This window comes from Theropithecus gelada, chromosome 19 (genome assembly GCF_003255815.1).
Source record: "Theropithecus gelada isolate Dixy chromosome 19, Tgel_1.0, whole genome shotgun sequence".
In the NCBI taxonomy this organism is placed as follows: domain Eukaryota; kingdom Metazoa; phylum Chordata; class Mammalia; order Primates; family Cercopithecidae; genus Theropithecus; species Theropithecus gelada.
In genome coordinates, this window is record NC_037687.1 from 33,526,808 (window position 1) to 33,547,556 (window position 20,749).

The 20,749-nt window shown below is 40.2% G+C and overlaps 1 protein-coding gene across 3 annotated transcripts in view; it reads right to left on the reverse strand.

Annotated features, from left to right (window-relative positions):
- Positions 1-1,672: 1,672 nt before the first annotated feature.
- ZNF667 (zinc finger protein 667) overlaps positions 1,673-20,749 on the reverse strand; it is a 32,877-nt gene continuing 13,800 nt past the window's right edge. For 2 of the 3 annotated variants that reach the window (XM_025367523.1, XM_025367522.1), the window contains exons 3-5: positions 19,436-19,562; positions 16,602-16,694; positions 1,673-5,106 (exon numbers count right to left, since the gene is read on the reverse strand). In XM_025367523.1, the coding sequence (XP_025223308.1) occupies positions 3,530-5,106; positions 16,602-16,694; positions 19,436-19,562 (1,797 nt within the window). In that variant the 3' untranslated portion in view covers positions 1,673-3,529. Of the gene's footprint in view, positions 5,107-10,408; positions 10,510-16,601; positions 16,695-19,435; positions 19,563-20,749 lie in introns of all 3 variants that reach the window. The other variant, XM_025367524.1, reaches the window with a different exon arrangement.

The window sequence follows — 20,749 nt, forward strand, 5'->3', positions numbered from 1 at the left end:
AGCCAAGTATCTTCTGTAGAACAACAGATATGAAGGTAAATAAATTTAATTCCTGGAAAGGGGATGTTTTTCTATGTAGTCTTTAGCGTGTGGGAGATGGGTGGGTAAGATTTTTATTATTATAGCTAGGAATTGAGGAAGGCTTATGGTTTGTTGTTGCTGTATTATCGTAAGTTCACCAAAGGTTTCAGATATGAATAGTGATTCCTTATCTTTAGGGTCAGAACTGATTTTCCCAAGGATCTACATGTCAGGGTGACCTTAAGGTTTAGGTCCCATTGGATTATGCTTCAGAAACCCCATCTATACTATTTTCATTCATTCAAATATTTATTGAGTGCTTACCATTGAACTATGTGTCATTGTCCTAAATGTTGGAGCTTGTAACTCCCCAAATACTCTATTACTATTTGCTATTATTTTATGCATCTGTAATTTTCTCTTTGCCTTCAGTAGCTTTCCAACTTTTGTGTGCCTAGTAAATTCATGTTCTTCCTTTAATACTATCTGCAAAAACAATCCCTGTCCCCATACCTCCATCACCATGAAGTTTATCATCCTCTTCTCTGTACTACCTATGCACCTTATACAGAATTCCGTATTACCTGAATTCCCTGGTAAACTGTAAGTGTCTGTTGCAAGGACAGTGTCTTATTCGTTTACATATCCCCAGGATTTAGCAGTGATTGGTCCAGGGTATCTACATGCACAACAAATATGCAGCTAAAATGTTTGCTAATGAAAACTGGAAATCTATAGGTGTCTATTAAAAGCAAAATACTGTAATAATGGGCTCTCCTACAACAGTCTAGGAATAAAGCAAAACATTTTTCTTGCCAGTTTTTTCAGGACTTTAAAAAAAAACACAAAGTTTATTTCCTTCTTATTTTGGATATATTTTTAAAATTCATGTAATGCAAAATAATTTAAATAATAAATGATTCAGCCTATTGGGATATAACTGAGTTCCAAGCATTTGCAGGACACATAAACCCAAAGTTATCTTACCTTTATGGCACTTTCACTAATGCCTTTAAAAGTTTAAGAAAAGGAGAGGATAGACAAAACTAGATGAAATGAGGATTTTTGACTAGGCCAGAAATAAATCAGTGAAGATATGCAATTCTCACAAGTAATTCCAAGTTAACTTTATCATGTATTGCCATTCTAATGCTCTCTTGAAATCCCCAGGAGGAACAAGAAATGCAATAGGCAATGAGATAAGCCTGAGGAAATTAGGTTACCGTGGGCAGGGCATCCTCTTGCTTCTCCCCAGTCTTCAGGTGTGTCACAATTCATTCAGGACTGACGTGTATTTGTATGGCAGATTGGCAGAGGAATTAACAAGCTAGAGGGTGTGTGTAGAAAAGAGGGGGAAAAAAGGACATGCCTCTGCATGAGTAACCTCTGTGCTGTTTGCTCACCCATTTGCTCCAAGGGTTGGATTTTTATACTTGCTTTACAAATATGAAAGAACAAGTTTAACTGGGAAGTTAGTTGTACTATCCTGTATGCATGCTCACCCCTCACAATTTGGATTGTTGTTTTATCAATTGTGGTCAAAGTTAGGATGACCTAACCCATGTACATTCCACAAAGTCATCTTAAACTTTAGGTATTCTCAAAAATAGCTTTTACAGAAGGAAAACTTACACAGAAGAGCCCAACTGTATATGATCCAATTGCAAAAAAGTTCTCTGATTTTATTTCTTATATATTTGGCACAAACAGCAGAGACTGAAAGTTACTACACATGTTGAACTGCTGACAGGAAAAGAACCCAGTATATAAATCTAGGGTTTCCACTCCATATATAAGTTTGGGCTGCCATTACAAAACATCATAGACTGGGTGGCTTAAACAACAATTTACTGCTCACAGTTCTGAAGCCTGGAAGTCTGAGAACAGGTGGCCAGCATGGTTAGGTTCTGGTGAGGGCTCTCTTCCTGTTTTGTAGACAGCTGGCTTCTTGCTGCATCCTCACATGGTGCAGAGAGGAAGCAGGCTTTCTGATGTCTTTTTTGTTTTTGAGACATAGTCTCGCTCTGTCACCCAGGCTGGAGTGCAGTGGCGTGATCTTGGCTCACTGCAACTTCTGCCTCCTGGGTTCAAGCGATTCTTCTCCCTCCACCTCCCGAGTAGCTGGGACTACAGGCAAATGCCACCATGCCCGGCTGATTTTTGTATTTTTAGTAGAGATGGGGTTTCACCATATTGGCCAGGCTGGTCTCGAAATCCTGACCTCGTGATCCGCCCACCTTGGCCTCCCAAAGTGCTGGGATTACAGGCATGAGCCACTGCGCCCAGCCCAATGTCTCTTCTTATAAAGGCACTAATCCCATCATGAGGGCTCCACCCTCGTGACCTCATCTAATTCTAACTGCCTCTCAAATGCCTCATTTCCAAGTAACATCACATTGATGGTGAAGATTTTAACATAATGAATTTTGAGGGGGGGGGAAACACAAACATTCAGTCCATAACAACTCATATTTCATCACTTACTGCATACCAGTATTGTTACATGAAAATACCAACGTTTATTCATATAAATATAGATGATTTATTTCCAAATAAAACAATACTGATTTCTCCTGGCTTTGAAATCCTCATTCTTCACTGTATCTTGGTTCTTTTACTGATAGCTTGTCTCAGCCATGTTAGATGTTCACACCATGAAGATCATATATTCTCATATCCATGGAGATGGTACAATAAGGTTTCTACTGTTACACACCATTATGAGTGAATGATGCCTTTATCTACCTAAAGACTCACTTTTCTTTATTCTCACCCACAAGTTTGTCAGTTGAAAGTGGCACCCTGTTTTGCCAAGAAGTTCCTGATATTTGATAGTTCTAGATCTGAGAAACAGACTCAAATTCTTTCTTCTGTGACCTTAAACCAGGCTCAGAGCCCCATAATGGACTTCAGAATTATACTTTGTTGTATGTGACCAATGAATTATCTTTAAAACTATGCTGGAAGTAAAATATCAATCTTTTTTTTTGACACAGAATCTTGCTGTGTTGCCCAGTCTGGAGTGCAGTAGCACAATCTCTGCTCACTGCAACCTCCACCTACTGGGTTCAAGTGATTCTCCTACCTCAGCCTCTCCAGTAGCTGAGATTACAGGTGCTCACCACCACGCCCAGCTAATTTTGTATTTTTCAGTAGAGATGGGGTTTCACCATGTTGGCCAGACTGGTCTCAAACTCTTGACCTCATGATCCGCCCGTCTCAGGCTCCCAAAGTGCTGGGGTTCCAGGTGTGAGCCACTGTGCCCAGCCAGTCATTCTTATCAAATAAAAAATGATCTTCATTTCCAATGGCTGACCAAACTTCTGAGTTTCCTTCAGTTAATTTCAAATCCTGAGGTCAAAATCACCAATGACTTTTGCTCTTTGGCTTTCAAAGTGGGACATATCATCAAATGGTCCCATATACACAAAATTTACATTATAGACAAATAAATATTTGCCATATCTTTGATAGCCTCATTCGTTGATTTTATAGATTTAAAACCACCTTAGGCTTTTTCTTCAGAATGTGTATTCTGATGTCGAATCAGGGATGAGCTCCGACTATATGCCTTCCCACATTTACTACATTCATAGGGTTTCTCTGAAGAATGACTTCTCTGATGTCGAATAAGGTCGGAGCCACTGCTAAAGGCCTTTCCACATTCATTACATTCATAGGGTTTCTCTCCAGTATGACTTCTTTCATGTAGAATAAGAGATGTGCGCTGACTAAAGGCCTTACCACATGTTTTGCATGTATATGGCTTCTCTCCAGTGTGAATTCTTTCATGTTGGGCAAGGTGTGCGCTCTGGCTGAAGGCCTTCCCACACTGATCACATTCGTAGGGTCTATCTTCAGTATGAATTCTCTTATGTCGCGTGAGAGAGATTCGGTGGCTGAAGGCTTTTCCACATTCCTCGCACTGGTAGGGTTTTTCTCCAGTATGAATTCTTTGATGTTCAATAAGAAATGATTGGCGGCCGAAAACTTTACTACATTTATTGCATTTGAAAGGTTTCTCTTCAGAATGAATGTTCTGATGTATTTTAAGGTTTGCAGTTCCAGAAAACATCTTCCCACATTCCTTACACTCAAATAGTTTCTTTTTCTTTGTATGAACTTTCTGATGTTGAATAAGGGATGAATGCCGATTGCAGACCTTCTCACATTTATTGCATCTGTATAGATTTTCTCCATTATGAATTCTTAGATGCAGAATAAGGGTTGAAAGCCGCCTGAAGAGCTTGTCACATTTATCACATTTGTATGGTTTCTCTGAAGTGTGAATTCTCTGGTGAAGCATCAGGGGTGAAATCCTATTAAAGAATTTCCCACATTTTCTGCATTTATAAGGATTCTCTAAATGGTGATTTCTTTGCTGTAGACTCTGACTTAAGGCCTTCACATTTTCAGGGGTTTTCTCTCCAGCATGAATTCTTTTATTTATAACAAGGGCTGATTTCTTTTTGAAGCCTCTCCCACATTTATTATATTTATGTGTTTTCTTTCCATTGTGAATTCTTTTATGAAGTAAAAGGGATGACATCTGACTGAAGGCTTTCCCACACTTTTTGCACTGGCAGACATTCCCAACGTGAATTTTCTGATGTATATTGAAAGACTGACATTGACTCAAGGCCTTCTCACAGTCAAGAATTTCCTTTCCATCATGAATTCTCCTATGTAGAATAAGGGTTGTTCTTTGATTGAAGCTTTCCCCACATTTATCACATTCATGGCTTTTCTTTCCACTGTGAATTCTCTGATGAAGTACGAGGGATGAGATCTGTCTGAAAGCTTTTCTACAATTACTGCATTCAAAAGGCTTCTCTCCAGTATGAATGTTCTGATGAAGTTTAAGAGAGAAGCTTCGACTAAAGGTTTTACCACAGTCATTACATTTTAAAGGTTTCTTCCCGGAATGCCCTTTCTTAGCCTTTATTAGGACTGAATTTTTGTTGCAGCCACTCTTTCGTGTAGGAGCTTTTGGTTGTGCAGAAACTAGTTTCTGGCAGATGCTTTGCCCAGATTTGCTGCATTGATTTGGAGGTAACTTCTTGGTCTCACACTTAGGCCCCGAGTCTGAAAGACATAAATGAATTAAATGTTTCTCCTTTCCTGTGCTGAAAAAAATGAAGATTCTACAATATAAATGCAATTATCATTATTAATCATAACAATTTTGATTACCAAAACAGTAACTTTTTAGTGTTTTATTATGGTTTTAATGACCATACTAAAGGCTTTACAGAGATATTTAATAACCAGAATTCAGAAGAGTCTATAATTGGAAAATGAGTAAGTTAAGATTTTATTTATAGGATAACTTTTATGCCATATACTGCACATTGAACTCCACAGGTTGTTCACTGGATAAACATATGTTTATTGGAGAATGTGTCCAGAAAAGGCAAATCTACAGAAACAGAAGATAAGTGGTTGCCTGGGACTCAAGGTAGGAATGAGGATTAACTGTAAATGGGCATGAGGAATCTTACAGGGGTGATAAAAATGTTCTAAAACTGGATTATGTTGATGGTTACACACTCTGTAAGTTTATCCAAAATCATTTAATTATATTCTAGATATAGTGACTTTTATGATGTTTACCTTAATAAAGTTGTAGATTTAAAAAAATGTATTCTTAAGATCAAATTGAAAAAGAACTAGTAACAATTAGAACTGAGTACAGTCACGTGTTGCTTAACAATGGGGATATGTTGTAAGACATGCATTGTTAGGCAATTTCATCAATGTGCAAACATCTTATAGTAGATTTATATAAACCTAGATAGTATAGCCTATACACCAATGTTATATTGTATAGCCTGTTCCTAGGCTACAAACCTGTACGTGATGTTACTGTATTGAATCCTGTAGGCAATTTTAACACTATGATAAGTATTTGTGTATCTAAATATACATACATGTAGAAAAGGTACAGTACAGATACAGTTTTATGATCTTATAGAACCGTGGCCGTTTATGTAGTCTGTTGTTGACTGAAACATCATTATGCAGCATTTGACTGTATGTAGATATTTACAAAGGTGAGGACTTTAACAAGAAGCAGGAAAAACTCAGAAAAATAGGTAAGAGATTAGGCTAAAAGAAGAAATCTATTATTTAGTAAAATAGACCAATATGGCTGGCACAGGGTGTTAAAGTCCAAGATGATATAAAATAACTACTTGTGTAGCAAACTGACTATAAACCTGAGTGAATGTGGAATGATAAACATAGGTTTAGAACTATGCTATCCAATGTAGTAGCCATTAGTCACCTGTAGCTACTGAGGAACTGAAATGTGGCTGGTTTTGAGGTATATTACAAGTATAAAACATATGCCAGATTGCGAAGATTTACTACAAAAAAGTGTAAAGTATCTCATATTGTGAAAAGACTGGTTATATGATATAATATGTTGGATCTATTAGGTTAAATAAATATATTACTAAAATTAATTTTACCTGTTTGTGTTAGGAAGTTCTTATACTGCTATAAATAAATACTTGAGTGGGTAACTTATAAACAAAATAGGTTCAATTGGCTCATGTTCTGCAGGCTGTACAAGCATGGTGCTGGCACCTCCTTGGCTTCTGGGGAGGCCTCAGTGAGCTCTTACTCATGGTGAAAGTCCAAGTAGGAGAAGGCACATCACATGGTGAAACAAGGATAAAGACAGAGTGTGGAGGTGGTGCCACATATTACAACAATCAGATTTTGTAAGAACTCACTCCCTATTGCTGAGACATCACCAAGGGAATGGTGCTAAACCATTCATGAGAAATCCACCCCCATGATCCAGTCACCTCCCACCAGACCCCACCTCCAACACAGGAGATTAAATTTCAACATGAGATTTGGTGGGGACACAGATCCAAACCATATCACTGTTTTTAAATTTTTATTTGAATGTGGATACTAAAGATTTTGTCAGTACATATGTGGCTCACATTATATTTCTATTTCCTAGCTGTGCTTTAAACACAGACATTACTGAATTAACTGAGGTGTATTTCATTTAACTACATAAGCTTGTGACTCACTTGTTAACTCTATTACCATAAGCATATTATCTTGAAAATATAATCACCTACCTCACAAGATTTTCATGAGAATTGGAAATAATGTGCAAAATTTCTGGCACACGCTGTGACCTCTAATCTGCCATTCCAGTATTCAAAAAGCTGAGAACCAAAGTCTTTCCTTTTTTCTTTTCCTTTTTGAATGTTTGGACGTTTGGAGTGAAACCCCGTCTGAAATGCAGTAAGACTGTTCATAGCCTCCATTTATTGCTCTTGGGAAGTCTAGTCTTCGTAGCTATCTCAGTGTGTTTGATTTTGGGGTGCTGCTCCAGCCTCTGCTGGGTATGTTATGCCACATATAGTATATGACCTGTTTTCCTTTCTAAAATCTGCACAATTCTGAATTGTGAAACACATATTGCTCCAAGGGTTCTAGAGAAAGCTTTGTCGACCTGCAGTTGCTTAATAACTGGTAGTAGCTACCATTATAATTATTAATAGTAGAAGTTCCAGAAAACAACCAGACAAAATAAGGAATTAACACAGGAAGACAATGGAAATGTTTACAGTGAAGTTAGCAGCATCAGCAAAACAAGAAACCCAGGATTCCTCCTGTAGTCCTTCCCACCCCACATCCCATTAAGTCACATCAGTTAAGCTGCTTCTCCCTCTCACATTCTCCTAAAACTCTTAGCTTCCCTTCCTTTTCCTTGGTACCTTCCTTTGTTCCTTCTTGTGTGGAATACTAACATATCCTCTTAGCCCATCTCCCCATCTTCAATGTGGAAATCCTTAAACCACACCATACACCAAAATTAATCCCAGGTAAATTAGTTCAATATGAAGTACAAAATCACTACAAACTAAAATAATAGGAAATATACCCCAAATTCTAGAAACCAGATGAATTTCTAACTAAGGAAATAAAAAAAAGAAAAATTACATTGTGAATGCCAACACTTCCAATCACACAAAAATGAAAAAAACTTTCATATAACCAAACAGAAAAATAAGAGGTAAATAAAATAAGTCTTAGGAAAGAATGTGGAAATATTTGAAGTAAAATGTAATGTCATATGGTTAATGCATTTTCTATATGAAAGCTTACTATACAAGCAGAAAATAAAAAACAAAGTCACTGTTAGATAAAAGAAGAAGGATCATGAAAAAACAATTCACGAGAATAATTACAAACAGAAAACAAATGCTAGCAAATCTACAAGAAAGATTTATGGCCTATCCAGTACGGGTAAACTCATGTGGATATCCAGTCTATTCACAAGGGCTCAAGAAACAAACTGGTACTTCGGAGACTGAGGCAGGAGGACTGCTTGAGCCCAGGAGTTTAAGGCTGCAGTGAGCCATGACTTCTCCACTACACTCCAGCCTGGGTAACAGAAGACCCTGTCCCTATCTCCTTAAAACAAACAAACAAACGTGGCGACTCACACCTTTAATCCCAGCACTTTGGGAGGCAAAGGTGGGTGGATCACGAGGTTAGGAGTTCGAGACTAGCCTGACCAACATGATGAAACCCCATTTCTACTAAAAACACAAAAATTAGCTGGGTGTGGTGGTATGTGCCTGTCATCCCAGCTACTCAGGAAGCTGGGGCAGGAGAATTGCATGAACCCAGGAGGCGGAGGTTGCAGTGAGCTGAGATCGCGCCACTGTACTGCAGCCTGGGCGACAGAGCAAGACTCCATCTCAAAAAACAAAACAAGAAAAAAGGAGAAAGTGGAGGAGCCAGATGGCCAGAGCCCTCCAGCGATTGTCCCCTCTGCAGTAACACCAAACTGAACAACTATCCACATAAGAAAACACCTTCATAGGAACCAAAAATTAGGTGAGCAATCAAAGTATCAGGTTTTAATATTGTATTCAAAGAAAGAGGCACTGAGGAGGGTAGAAAAGACAGTCATCATTTGCCTGCACCACCCCTCCCCCAATGCCTGGCAGTGCAGCATGGCAACAAGAGAGAATCTATGTGTTTGGAGGAGGAAGAATAGAGTGATGGTGGGACTTTGCATTGGAACTCAGCGCTGCCCTGTCACAGCAGAAAGCAACGTGGGGCAGAATTTGGCCAGCACCCCCAGAAGAAGCATTTAAATCAACTCTAGCCTGAGAATTGTCCACCACAGTGGTGGAAACTTGAGTTCCAGCAAGTACCCCCACTACAGACTAAAACACTCTGGTGTCCTAAGTAAATCTGAAAGGCAGTCTAGGCCACAAGGACTGCAATTCCTGGGCACGTCCTAGTGCTGTGCTTGGCTCAGAACCAGTGGACTTAGGGTACATGCTACCCAGTGACACACCAGCTGGAGTGGCCACAAGAGTGTTTGTATCAACTCTCTCCCACCTCCTGGCAGCACAGCTGGCAGCTCCAGCAGGAGAGGGAAGAGTAAAGAGGACATTGTCTTGCAACTTGGATATGAGCTCAACCACAGTAATAAAGTACCAAGCAGTGTCCTGAAGGCCTCATTCTAGGCCATAGCTCCTGGACAAGATTTGTAGACCTACCCTGGGCCAGAAAGGAACTCGCTGCCCTGAAGGGAAAAACAGGCCTGGAAGAATTTACCACCTGATGAATTAAGACCTCTTGGGCTTCAAATAAACATCTGTGGTAGCCAGGCAGTGGTAACCACAGCCCTTGGGCAAGAATGAGTACTATGCTGGCTTCAGGTCAGACCCAGCACAGTCCAGTGGTGGTGGCCATGGGAGTGTTTCTATCACCCCTTCCCCAACTCTAGGCAGCTCAGCACAGACAGAGAGACTCCATTCATTCAGGGAAAGTAAGGGAGAAGAATGACTTCCTGGTAATCTAGGGAATTCTCCTGGATCTTACCAAAAACCACCAAGGCAGTACCTCTGTGAGTCTACAAGAGTCCCAGAGTTACTGGCTATGGGGTGATCCCTAATGCAAACATGGCTGCAGTGAACAAAGACACACCCTAGCCCCTTTGAATACATGGCAAGTCTTCTCTGGAAGGACCAGTACAAACAAGCCCAGACTACAAAGATAAGAATAAATACCTAACTCATCAATGACCAGGTACTGACAAACATCCATAAGCATCAAGACCATCCAGGAAAACATGACCTCACCGAATGAACTAAATAAGGCAACAGTGACCAGTTCTGGAGTGACAGAGATAATGTGACCGTTCAGTCAGAAAATTCAAAATAGCTATCTTGGCCAGGGGTGGTGGAGCATGCCTGTAATCCCAGCACTTTGGGAGGCCGAGGCAGGTGGATCACCTGAGTTCAGGAGTTCAAGACCAGCCTGACCAACATGGTGAAACCGTCTCTACTAAAAATAATAAAAAAAAAAATTAGCTGGGCAGAGTGGGACACACCTGTAATCCGAGCTGCTTGGGAGGCTGAGGCACGAGAATCACTTGAACCCAGGAGGCGGAGGTTGCAGTGAGCCGAGATCATGCCATCATTGTAGTCCAGCCTTGGGGACAGAGGGAAACTCTGTCTCAAAAAAAAAAAAAAAAAAAAAAAAAAAAAAAAAAAAATATTTTGAGGAAGCTCAACAAAATCCAAGATAACACAGAGCAGGAATTCAGAATCCTATCAGATAAATTTTAAAAAGACATTTAAATAATTAAAAAGAATCAAGCAGAAATTCTGGAGCTGAAAAATTCAACTGACAAATAATGCATCAGAGTCTCAACAGCAGAATTGATCAAGCAGAAGAAATAATAAGTGAGACTGAAGACAGGCTATTTGAAAATATAGTTGGAGGAGTCAAAAGGAAGAATACTAAAGCATGCCTACAGGATCTAGTAAAGAGTCTCAAAAGGGCATATCTAAGAGTTAGTGGCTTTAAAGAGAAGGTAGAGAGACTGAGGTAGAAAGTGTATTCAGAGATAGTAACAGAGAACTTTCCAAACCGGGAGAAAGATGTCAAAATTCAAGTACAAGGATATTACAGAACACCAAGCAGCTTTAATCCAGAGAAGGCTATCTAAGACAATTTAATAAACTCCCAAATGTCAGGGATAAAGACATGATCCTAAAAGCAGCAAGAGAAAATAAACAAATAACATATAAAGGAACTCTAATACGTCTGGCAGCAGACTGCTCAGTGGAAACCTTATAGGCCAGGAGAAATAATTATGGTATATTTAAAGTGCTAAAGAAAACAAAAACCTTTATCCTGGAATAGTACGTCCAGTGAAAATGCCCTTCAAACATGAAGGAGAAATAAAGACTTCCCTAGACAAACAAAAACTGAGAGATTTTGTCAACACCAGACCTATCCTACAATAAATCCTATAGGGAGTTCCTCAATCTGAAAGAAAAGGATGTTAATGGCCAATAAAAAACCACCTGAACATACAACACTCACTAGCAATAGTAAGTGCGCAGATAAATACAAAATATTATAATACGGTAATTGTGATGTGTAAACTACTCATATCTTAAGTAGGAATACTAAAAGATGGACTGATCAAAAATGGCAACTACAACTTAAGACACACACAGTACTAAAATATAAACAACAAAAAGTTAAAAAGCAGGGGAGATGAATTTAAAGTATAGACTTTTTATTAGTTTCTCTTTGCATGTTTGTTGGTTTGTTTTTGCACAAACTGTCATCAGTTTAAATTAATGGGTTATAAGATGTTATTTACAAGCCTCATGGTGACATCAAATAAAAAAATACATTAAGAGATACACAAAAAAATATAATTCAAGAAATTAAAACATACCATCAGAGGAAATCACTTTCACAAAAAGGAAGACAAGAAGGAAAAAGAAAAGGCCACAAAACAACCAAAACAAATAACAAAATGTCAGTAGTAGGTCCTTACTTATAAATATTAAATGTACATGGACTAAATCTCCAATCAAAAGCCACAGACTGGCTGGATGAATTTTCAAAAAGACCCAATGAACTGTTCCCCACAAGAAACATGCGTTCCCTATAAAGACACACATAGACTAAAAATAAAGGGAGGGAAAAAAATATCCCATGCAAATGAAAACCAAAATAGATCAGGAGCAGCTATACTTAGATAAAATAGAGCTTAAGACAAAAAGTATGGAAAGATACAAAGAAAGTTATATAATGCTAAAAGGATCAATTCAGCAAAAGGATATAACAGTTATAAATATATACACACCCAACAATGGAGCACCCAGATATATAAAGCAAACATATTCAGAGCTAAAGAGAAAGACAGACCACAAGACAATAATTGTTGGAGACTTAACCACTTCGTTTTCAGCATTGCACAAATCATCCAGACAGAAAATCAACAAAGAAACGTCAGACCTAATGGACCTAGTAGATATTTAGACAATTTCATCCAATGACTACAGGTTACACATTCTCCTCAGCACATGGATCATTCTCAAGTATAGACTATGAAATATTAGGACACAAGACAAGTCTTAAAAATCCAAAAAAAGCTGGGTGCATTGGCTCACACTTGTAATCCCAGCACTTTGGGAGGCTGAGGCAGGTGGATTGCTTGAGCTCAATGCCTGGGCACCATGATGAAATCCCATCTTAAAAAAAAACACAAAAATTAGCCAGGCGTGGTGGCACATGCCTGTAGTCCCAGCTACTCAGTAGGCCAAGATGGGAGTATTGCTTGAGCCTAGAAGGTTGAGGCTGCAGTAAGTCGTGATCACACCACCGTACTTCAGCCTGGGTGACAGAGCAAGACCCTGTCTCAAAAAAAAAAAAAAAAAAGTCTTTCAAATTGAATCGTATCAAGTATCTTCTCTGATCACAATAGAACAAAACTAGAAATCAATAATGAGAAGAACTTTGGAAAGTTACAAACACATTGAAATTTAAAAATATAATACTGAATGACCAGTGGATCAATGAAGAAATTTCTTTTTTTTTTTTTTTTGAGACAGAGTTTCGCTGTTCTTGCCCAGGCTAGAGTGCAATGGCGCAATCTCGGCTCACTGCAACCTCCACCTCCCGGGTTCAAGCAATTCTCCTGCCTCAGCCTCCTGAGTAGCTGGGATTACAGGCATCCACCACTATGCCCAGATAGCTTTTTTGTATTTTTAGGAGAGACAGCGTTTCACCATGGTGGCCAGGCTGGTCTCGAACTCCCAACCTTGGGTGATCTGCCCACTTCTGCCTCCCAAAGTGCTGGGATTATAGGCATGAGCCACCACCCCCGGCCTGAAGAAATTTCTTAATTAAAATTTAAAAATTCCCTGAAACAAATGATAATGAAAACACAACATACGAAAACATGCTGTAACCTATGGGATACAGTAAAAGCAGTATGAAGAGAGTTTGTAACAATAAACACATACACCAAAAATGTAGAAAAACTTCAGATAACCTAATGATGCATCTTAATGAACTAGAAACGCAAGAGCAAACCAAATCGCAAGTTAGCAGTAAAAAGAAATAGTAAGGATCAGAGCAGAAAGAAATGAAATTTAAAAAACCACAAAAGAGGTCGGGCATGGTCGCTCACACCTGTAATCCCAGCACTTTAGGAGGCCAAGGTGGGCAGATCACCTGAGGTCAGGAGTTCAAGACCAGCCTGACCAACATGGTGAAACCCCGTCTCTACTAAAAATACAAAAATTAGCTGGGTGTGGTGGCAGACGCCTGTAATCCCAGCTACTTGGTAGGCTGAGGCAGGAGAATTGCATGAACACAGGTAGTGGAGGTTGCAGTGAGCCGAGATCGTGCCAGTGCACTCCAGCCTGGGTGACAGAGTGAGACTCTGTCTCAAAACAACAACAACAATAACAACAACAACAAAACCCACAAAAGATCAACAAAATGAAATTTCTTCAAAAAGATAAAACAGAATTGACAAAGTTTTAATCAGATTAAGAAAAAAAGACATAAGACCAGAGATGCAAAAGGAATGATTACAGCTAATACTCAAAGGATCAACAGAGACTACTATGAGCAACCTAGGCCAATATATTAGAAAACCTAGAATAGATACATTCCTAGACACATACAACCTACCAAGACTGAATCATGAAGACATCCAAAACCTGAACAGAGAAATAACAAACAATGAGATTGAAGCTGTAATAAAGTTTCCCAGCAAAGAAAAGCCCAGGACTTGATAGCTTCACTGCTGAGTTTTACCAAATACTTAAAAAAAAAAAAAAAACCCTAATACCAATCCTACTCAAACTATTCCAAAAAATAGAGGAGGAGAGAATACTTCCAAACTCATTCTACAAGGCCAGTATTACCCTGATACCAAAACCAAGGACACATCAAAAAAAGAGCTACAGACCAATATCTTTCATTAATATTAACTCAAGAATCCTCAACAAAATACTAGCAAACTGAATTAAACACATTAAAGAGATCATTCATCATGAACAAGAGCGATTCATCCCAGGAATGCATGGATGCTTTGACATACGCAAATCAATGACATATATAAACAGAATGAAGGACAAAAAACATATGATCACTTCAGTTGATGTTGAAAAGCATTTGATAAAATTTAACATCCCTTCATGACATGATCCCTCAAAAAACTGGGTATAAAGGAACATTCCTCAACACAATAAAAGCTGTATATGACAGACCCATGGCTAGTATCATACTGAATGGGAAAAAACCCTGAAAGCCTTTCCTGTAAGATCAGGAACATAAAAAGAATGCCCACTTTCACAACTATTATTCTACATTCAACATAGCACTGGAAGTCCTAGCCAGAGCACTCAGAGAAGAGAAAGAAATAAAAGGCATCCAAGTTGGAAAAGAAGACGTCAAATTATTCTTCTTTGCAGATGATATGATCTTTTGGTTGGAAAATTGTAAAAAATCCACCCTAGAAACTATTACAACTGATAAATTTAGTAAAGTTGCAGGATACAAAATCAACATATAAAAATCCAGCAGCATTTCTATATGCCAACAGTGAACAATCTGAAAAAGAAATCAAGTAATCCCATTTACAATAGCTACAAATAAAATAAAATGCCTAGGAATAAACTTAACAAAAGCAGTGAAAGAACTCTACAATGAAAACTACAAAACCTTGATGCAAGAAATTGATGAGGACACAAAAACATAAAAAGATAGTCCATGCTATGGATTTGAAGAATAATTATTAGTAAAATGCCCACACTACCCAAATTAATCTATGGATTCAATGCAATCCCTATCAAAATACCAGAGACATTCCTCACAGAAATAGAAAAAATAATCCTAAAATTTATATGGAACCACAAAAGACCCAGAATAGCCAAAGCCATCCTGAGCAAAAAGAATAAAACTGTAGGAATCATATTGCCTAAGTTCAAATTATACTACAGAGCTATAGTAACCAAAACAGCATGGTACTGAGATAAAAACAGACACACAGACCAATGGAACAGAACAGAGAACCCAGAAATAAATCCATACATCTACAGTGAATTCATTTTCAACAAAGATGTTACAAATATATATTGGGGAAGGGACAGTCTCTTCAATAAATAGTGCTGGAAAAACTGAATATCCACATGCAAAAGACACTAGACCCCTATCTCTTGCCATATGCAAAAATCAAATCAAAATGGATTAAAGACAAATCTAAGACCTAAAACAATCAAACTACTAAAACAAAACACTGGCAAAAGTCTCCAGGACATTGGTCTGGGCAAAGATTTCTTGAGTAATACCCCACAAACACAGGCAATGAAACTAAAAATGGACTAACAGAATCATATCAAGTTAAAAAGCTTGGGCACAGCAAAGGAAACAATCAACAAAGTGAAGAGACAATCTACAGAATGGGAGAAAATATAAACTACCTATCTGACAAGGGATTAATAACCATAGAATACACAAGGAGCTCAAACAACTCTATAGAAAAAAATGCAATAATCCAATTAAAAAATAGGCAAAAGATCTGATAGACATTTCTCAAAAGAAGACATACATACACACGGCAAAGAGGCATATGAGAAAGTGCTCAACATCACTGATCATCGAAAAATGCAAATCAAAACTACACGGTATCATCTCACCCTAGTTAAAATGACTTTTATCCCAAAGCAGGCAAAACAAATGCTGGTGAGGATATGGAGAAAGGGGAACCCTTGTACACTGTGGGAATGTAAATTAGTACAGCCACTACTGAGAACAGTATGGAGAGGTTCTTTTATGAAGTAAAAGGGGTGACAGCTGACTGAAGGCTTTCCCACACTTTTTGCACTTTTTAGAACTAATATATGCTGAAATCTTAGTATCTAAGGTAATGGTATTAGGAGGTAGGGCCTTTGGGAGGTGTTTAAATCACTAAGGTGGAACCCTCATGAATGAGATTAATATCATCTATAATCACCTATAATCTCTCTCCCAGAGAGCTCCCTCACTCCTTCCTCCATGTGCAGACACAGCAAGAAGGTGCCACCTATGAACCAGGAAGTGGTCCTCACCAGACACCGAATCTGCTCAGGCATTGATCTTGGACTTCTCAGCCTCCAGAACTGTGAGAAGTAGATTTCTGTTGTTTGTAAGTCACCTAGTGTATGGCATTCTGTTATAGCAGCCCCAGTAGACTGAGACATATGCCGTGGTTCTCTGTCACTCACCAGGAGCCCGGCGTCTTCTTACTGGCTCTACCATCCAGGGCGCTTTCCCTTTCTCCAATAAGGTGATCACATTTGGTCTCCGAAAGGAAAGACCTGTACATGGCACAAACATGGGAAATGATCATAAATATGGGCACCACAGAAGTCACAGCCACGTTCTGCATCAACAGGAATGCAGGTGTAGTAACATGAAGGGAGCACGCAGGATGTGAAGGGCAGCTGGAGAATGGGGAGTGTGAAATTGTGATTTCTAATAAGAAACATGTATTTGCTTTTCACCCGTTTCCTGGCACACAGCTCCTTAAACCCTTGGAATCTCCTGCATATGTGCCTTTTGTATGCTAATGAGAAGACTGTGGTTGGGGGCTCCTGGACAGCCTTCAGATGGGGGCCGGTTGCCAACCATGTGATTAGAGGGTTGGAACTTTCAGTCCCACCTCCTGGCCTCTGGGGAGGGGTCAGGGGCTGGAAGTTGAGCCGATCACTAATGGCCAATGATTTAATCAACCTTGCCTACCTGAAGCCTCCTTAAAAGCCCCCAGTGGACTGGGTTTGGAGAGCCTCAGGGTTGTTGACCACGTGGAAGGTGGTGCAGTAGAAGGTGCATGCTCTGTGCCCCTCCCCTATAACCTGTCCTCTGCATCTCTTGCATCTGGCTGTTCAACTGCATCCTCTGTAATATCTTTTACACTAAACTGGTAAGCATAAATAAAGCGCCTCCCTGAGTTCTGAAAGCTACTCTAGCAAATGACTGAACTTGAGGAGAGGGTCATGGGAATCCCTGAATTTAGAGCTGGTCAGTCGGAAGGCCTCTGAAGTAGGGGACAGTCTTGTGGGACTGGGCCCTTACCCTGTGGGATCTGACACTATCTCCAGGTAGACACTGTCAGAATTGAATTGGAGGACACCCAGCTGGAGTCTGCTGGAGAACTGTTTGTTGTGTGTGGGAAAATCCCCAAACATCTGGTGTTAGAGTGTGCGGTGTTGAGTTTGGTTGTTTAAATCTCACACGTGGAGGCAGAAATCTAAATTATAGCCAGTAGAGTTGTTAAACTTTAATTCTACAAAGCAAACTATTTTCCTGAGAATTAGGTCAGAAGCTCCTGAGACTGGTTATGAACTTACTGTCTTTCTGCTCCAGACCCCCACCCTTTTATTGTCTGTTTTGTGTGCCAGGGCTGGGGCTTTGCTATCTTCACTTCTGCTTCACCAGCTGCTTCCTGTCAACATCCACCAATAACGGGCTTTGCTGGTTTCAATGTTTGGTTTTTTTTTAGTTCTGTATTCCCAGAACCAGTTTCATCTGGCCCCTCAGAAGTATAAACAAATCAGGCAGCACACTGCCCCCTCCTTCAGAAGTCTGAGTCCCAGATCCAAGGAGACCTTCCTTGAAGCCCTAAAAACCCTAAACTCTTCCCTTTGTCCCTCCAACCCCAGGGATGGTGGCAGCATCCTGCAGTTACATCAATGTCCACAGTTCACCGTTCAACAACACCTCTTAAATCAATTCCTTAAATTCTATCAAAAGAGGGCCGGGCACAGTGGCTCACACCTGTAATCCCAGTATTTTGGGAAGCTGAGGTGGGAAGATCACGAGGTCAGGAAATCGAAACCATCCTGGCCAACATGGTGAAACCCCGTCTCTACTAAAATACAAAAAATTAGCCAGCTGTGGTGGAGCACGCCTGTAATCCCAGCTACCTGGGAGGCTGAGGCAGGGGAATTGCTTGAACCTGGGAGGCGGAGGTTGCAGTGAGCAGAGATCGCGCCACTGCACTCCAGCCCGGAGATGGAGATAGAGCAACACTCTGTCTCCAAAAAAAAAAAAAAAAAAAAAAAAAGTCTATCAAAAGAACTCAAAAGTTACCTACAGAGTTTCCATATGACCCAGCAATTCTACCCCTAAGTCTATACCTCAGAGAAATGAAACCATACATCCACACAAAAAACTTGTACATGTTCATAGCAGCATATCAAAATAATGAGAGTGGAAACAACCCAAATGCCCATCAATTAACTGATGACTGGATAAACAAATGTGGTCTATCCATACAATACATATTATTTGACAATGAAAAGAAATGAGGTATTGGCACATGCTACAACGTGATGAACCTCAAAAACATCGTAAATGAAAGAAGCCACATATTTATGATTTCACACGTATGAAAGGACCAGAACAGGCATATCCATAGAGATGGAAAATGGACTAGTAGTTGCCCAATCCGGCCGGGCGCGGTGGCTCACGCCTGTAATCCCAGCACTTTGGGAGGCCGAGGCGGGCGGATCACAAGGTCAGGAGATCGAGACCACGGTGAAACCCCGTCTCTACTAAAAATACAAAAAATGAGCCGGGCGCGGTGGCGGGCGCCTGTAGTCCCAGCTACTCGGGAGGCTGAGGCAGGAGAATGGCGTGAACCCAGGAGGCGGAGCTTGCAGTGAGCCAGGATCGCGCCACTGCACTCCAGCTTGGGCGACAGAGCGAGACTCCGTCTCAAAAAAAAAAAAAAAAAAAAAAAGTAGTTGCCCAATCCAGGGGGTATGAGTGGTTGGGGGAGACGAAGAGTGACTGCTTATGGGTACTGGGTTTTGGGGTGGGAATAATGAAAATATAATCGATTGTGGTGATGGATGCATAACTCTGAATATACTATTATAAAAACCATTTAATTGTGCACTTTTTATGGGTGAATTGTATAGTATGTGAATTATATCTCAATAAAGCTCTTTAAAAACAGAAATTGCAGTGGTTTCCATTTTCCAGACCAGACCCAGAGTGAGATGCATGTCCCTCAGTAGGCTGGTTCTGGATTGTTGGGGAAGAAGAGCCTTACCAAGCGAGACCAGGTTCCGGTAATTCTCCAACATGACATCTTCATACAAATCCTTCTGAATGGGGCTCAGCCATTCCCACTCCTCCTGGGAGAAGTAGATGGCTAAGTCCCCAAATGTTATAGGTGCCTGAAATGAAAAATCAAATGTCTATTCACCATGGACTTGTGCTTCCACGTGGCTGGAGGAAACGGTGCACACATCTTAAACATGGGAGACACGAGGTACCAAGAATCATTCAGGAAGCATTCAGGGTTCTGAGGCCAAAAGGGGCAGGTGTGTTAAATAAATTAAATAAAATACAATAGAAGACATAGCTGTTATTAAAATTATGTTGCATTAAGAACACGCGGCAGCCTGGATTGACCAGGCATTTACAAAGTCAAGGCATTCTTCTAAGCACCTGACTGTGCTGGTTCACTTAGTGCTCATGTGAATCAGTGACAGAGGCACTGTCAGCAGAATCACAGGATGTTACAGATGAGGAAACGGAGGCCCAGAGACAGAAGAAAACTTCCTGCAGGTCTCACAGCTAGTAAATGGAGAAGCTAGGGTTCAGCCCAGATAGTGTAGCTCCCGATTTAATCTCCTAACCACATGCTCTCCAAGAAACCTGTGAATATATTACACATGACAAAAGGTTCTTTGAGGGTACTATCAAGGTTACTGACCACTTGACCTTGGCAGATTATCTCGGACTTGACCTGGCCAGTTGGTTATTGGTTCTTGCTGTCTTGAAGATGAAAAATGAGGATCAGGTGGAAAGTGTGAGAAGGAACTGAATCTGGCCAATAATCAGCAAGCTTGGAAGAGGACCTCAGCCCCAAATGAGAACACAGCCGACCGACACCTTGATTTCAGCCCTGTGAACTCCAAAGCAGATGACCCAGCTAAACCATGTTGTGCCTGGATGCCAACCACAAAACTGCATGATAATAAACACGTGTTGTTTTGAGCTGCCAAGTTTGCAGCTGATCTGTTATGGCAGCAAGGGGGAACTAATACACGTAACTGAAAGCAAACACGCTTGTTATGGGAAACTGCATTTGAAATGCCTGTTGTAAAAACCACTTGATGATTGACAGCGGTGGAGCATGCTGACCACAGGAGGCTGCCCATACCACCTCAGTGCCTGCGCCAATGCACTCAATGGACTAGCAGGGCATGTGGTGCCTCTGAGTCTTGGGACCTTAGCTGGAGAGATTTCCTCCATGTAAATATGGGTTTTACAAGGAGAAACAAAACCACACAACAAGACTAACTCCAGAGCACATGTCAAATCCCTTCTGCTACTGCAGGCCCCACCTGGGCATTTA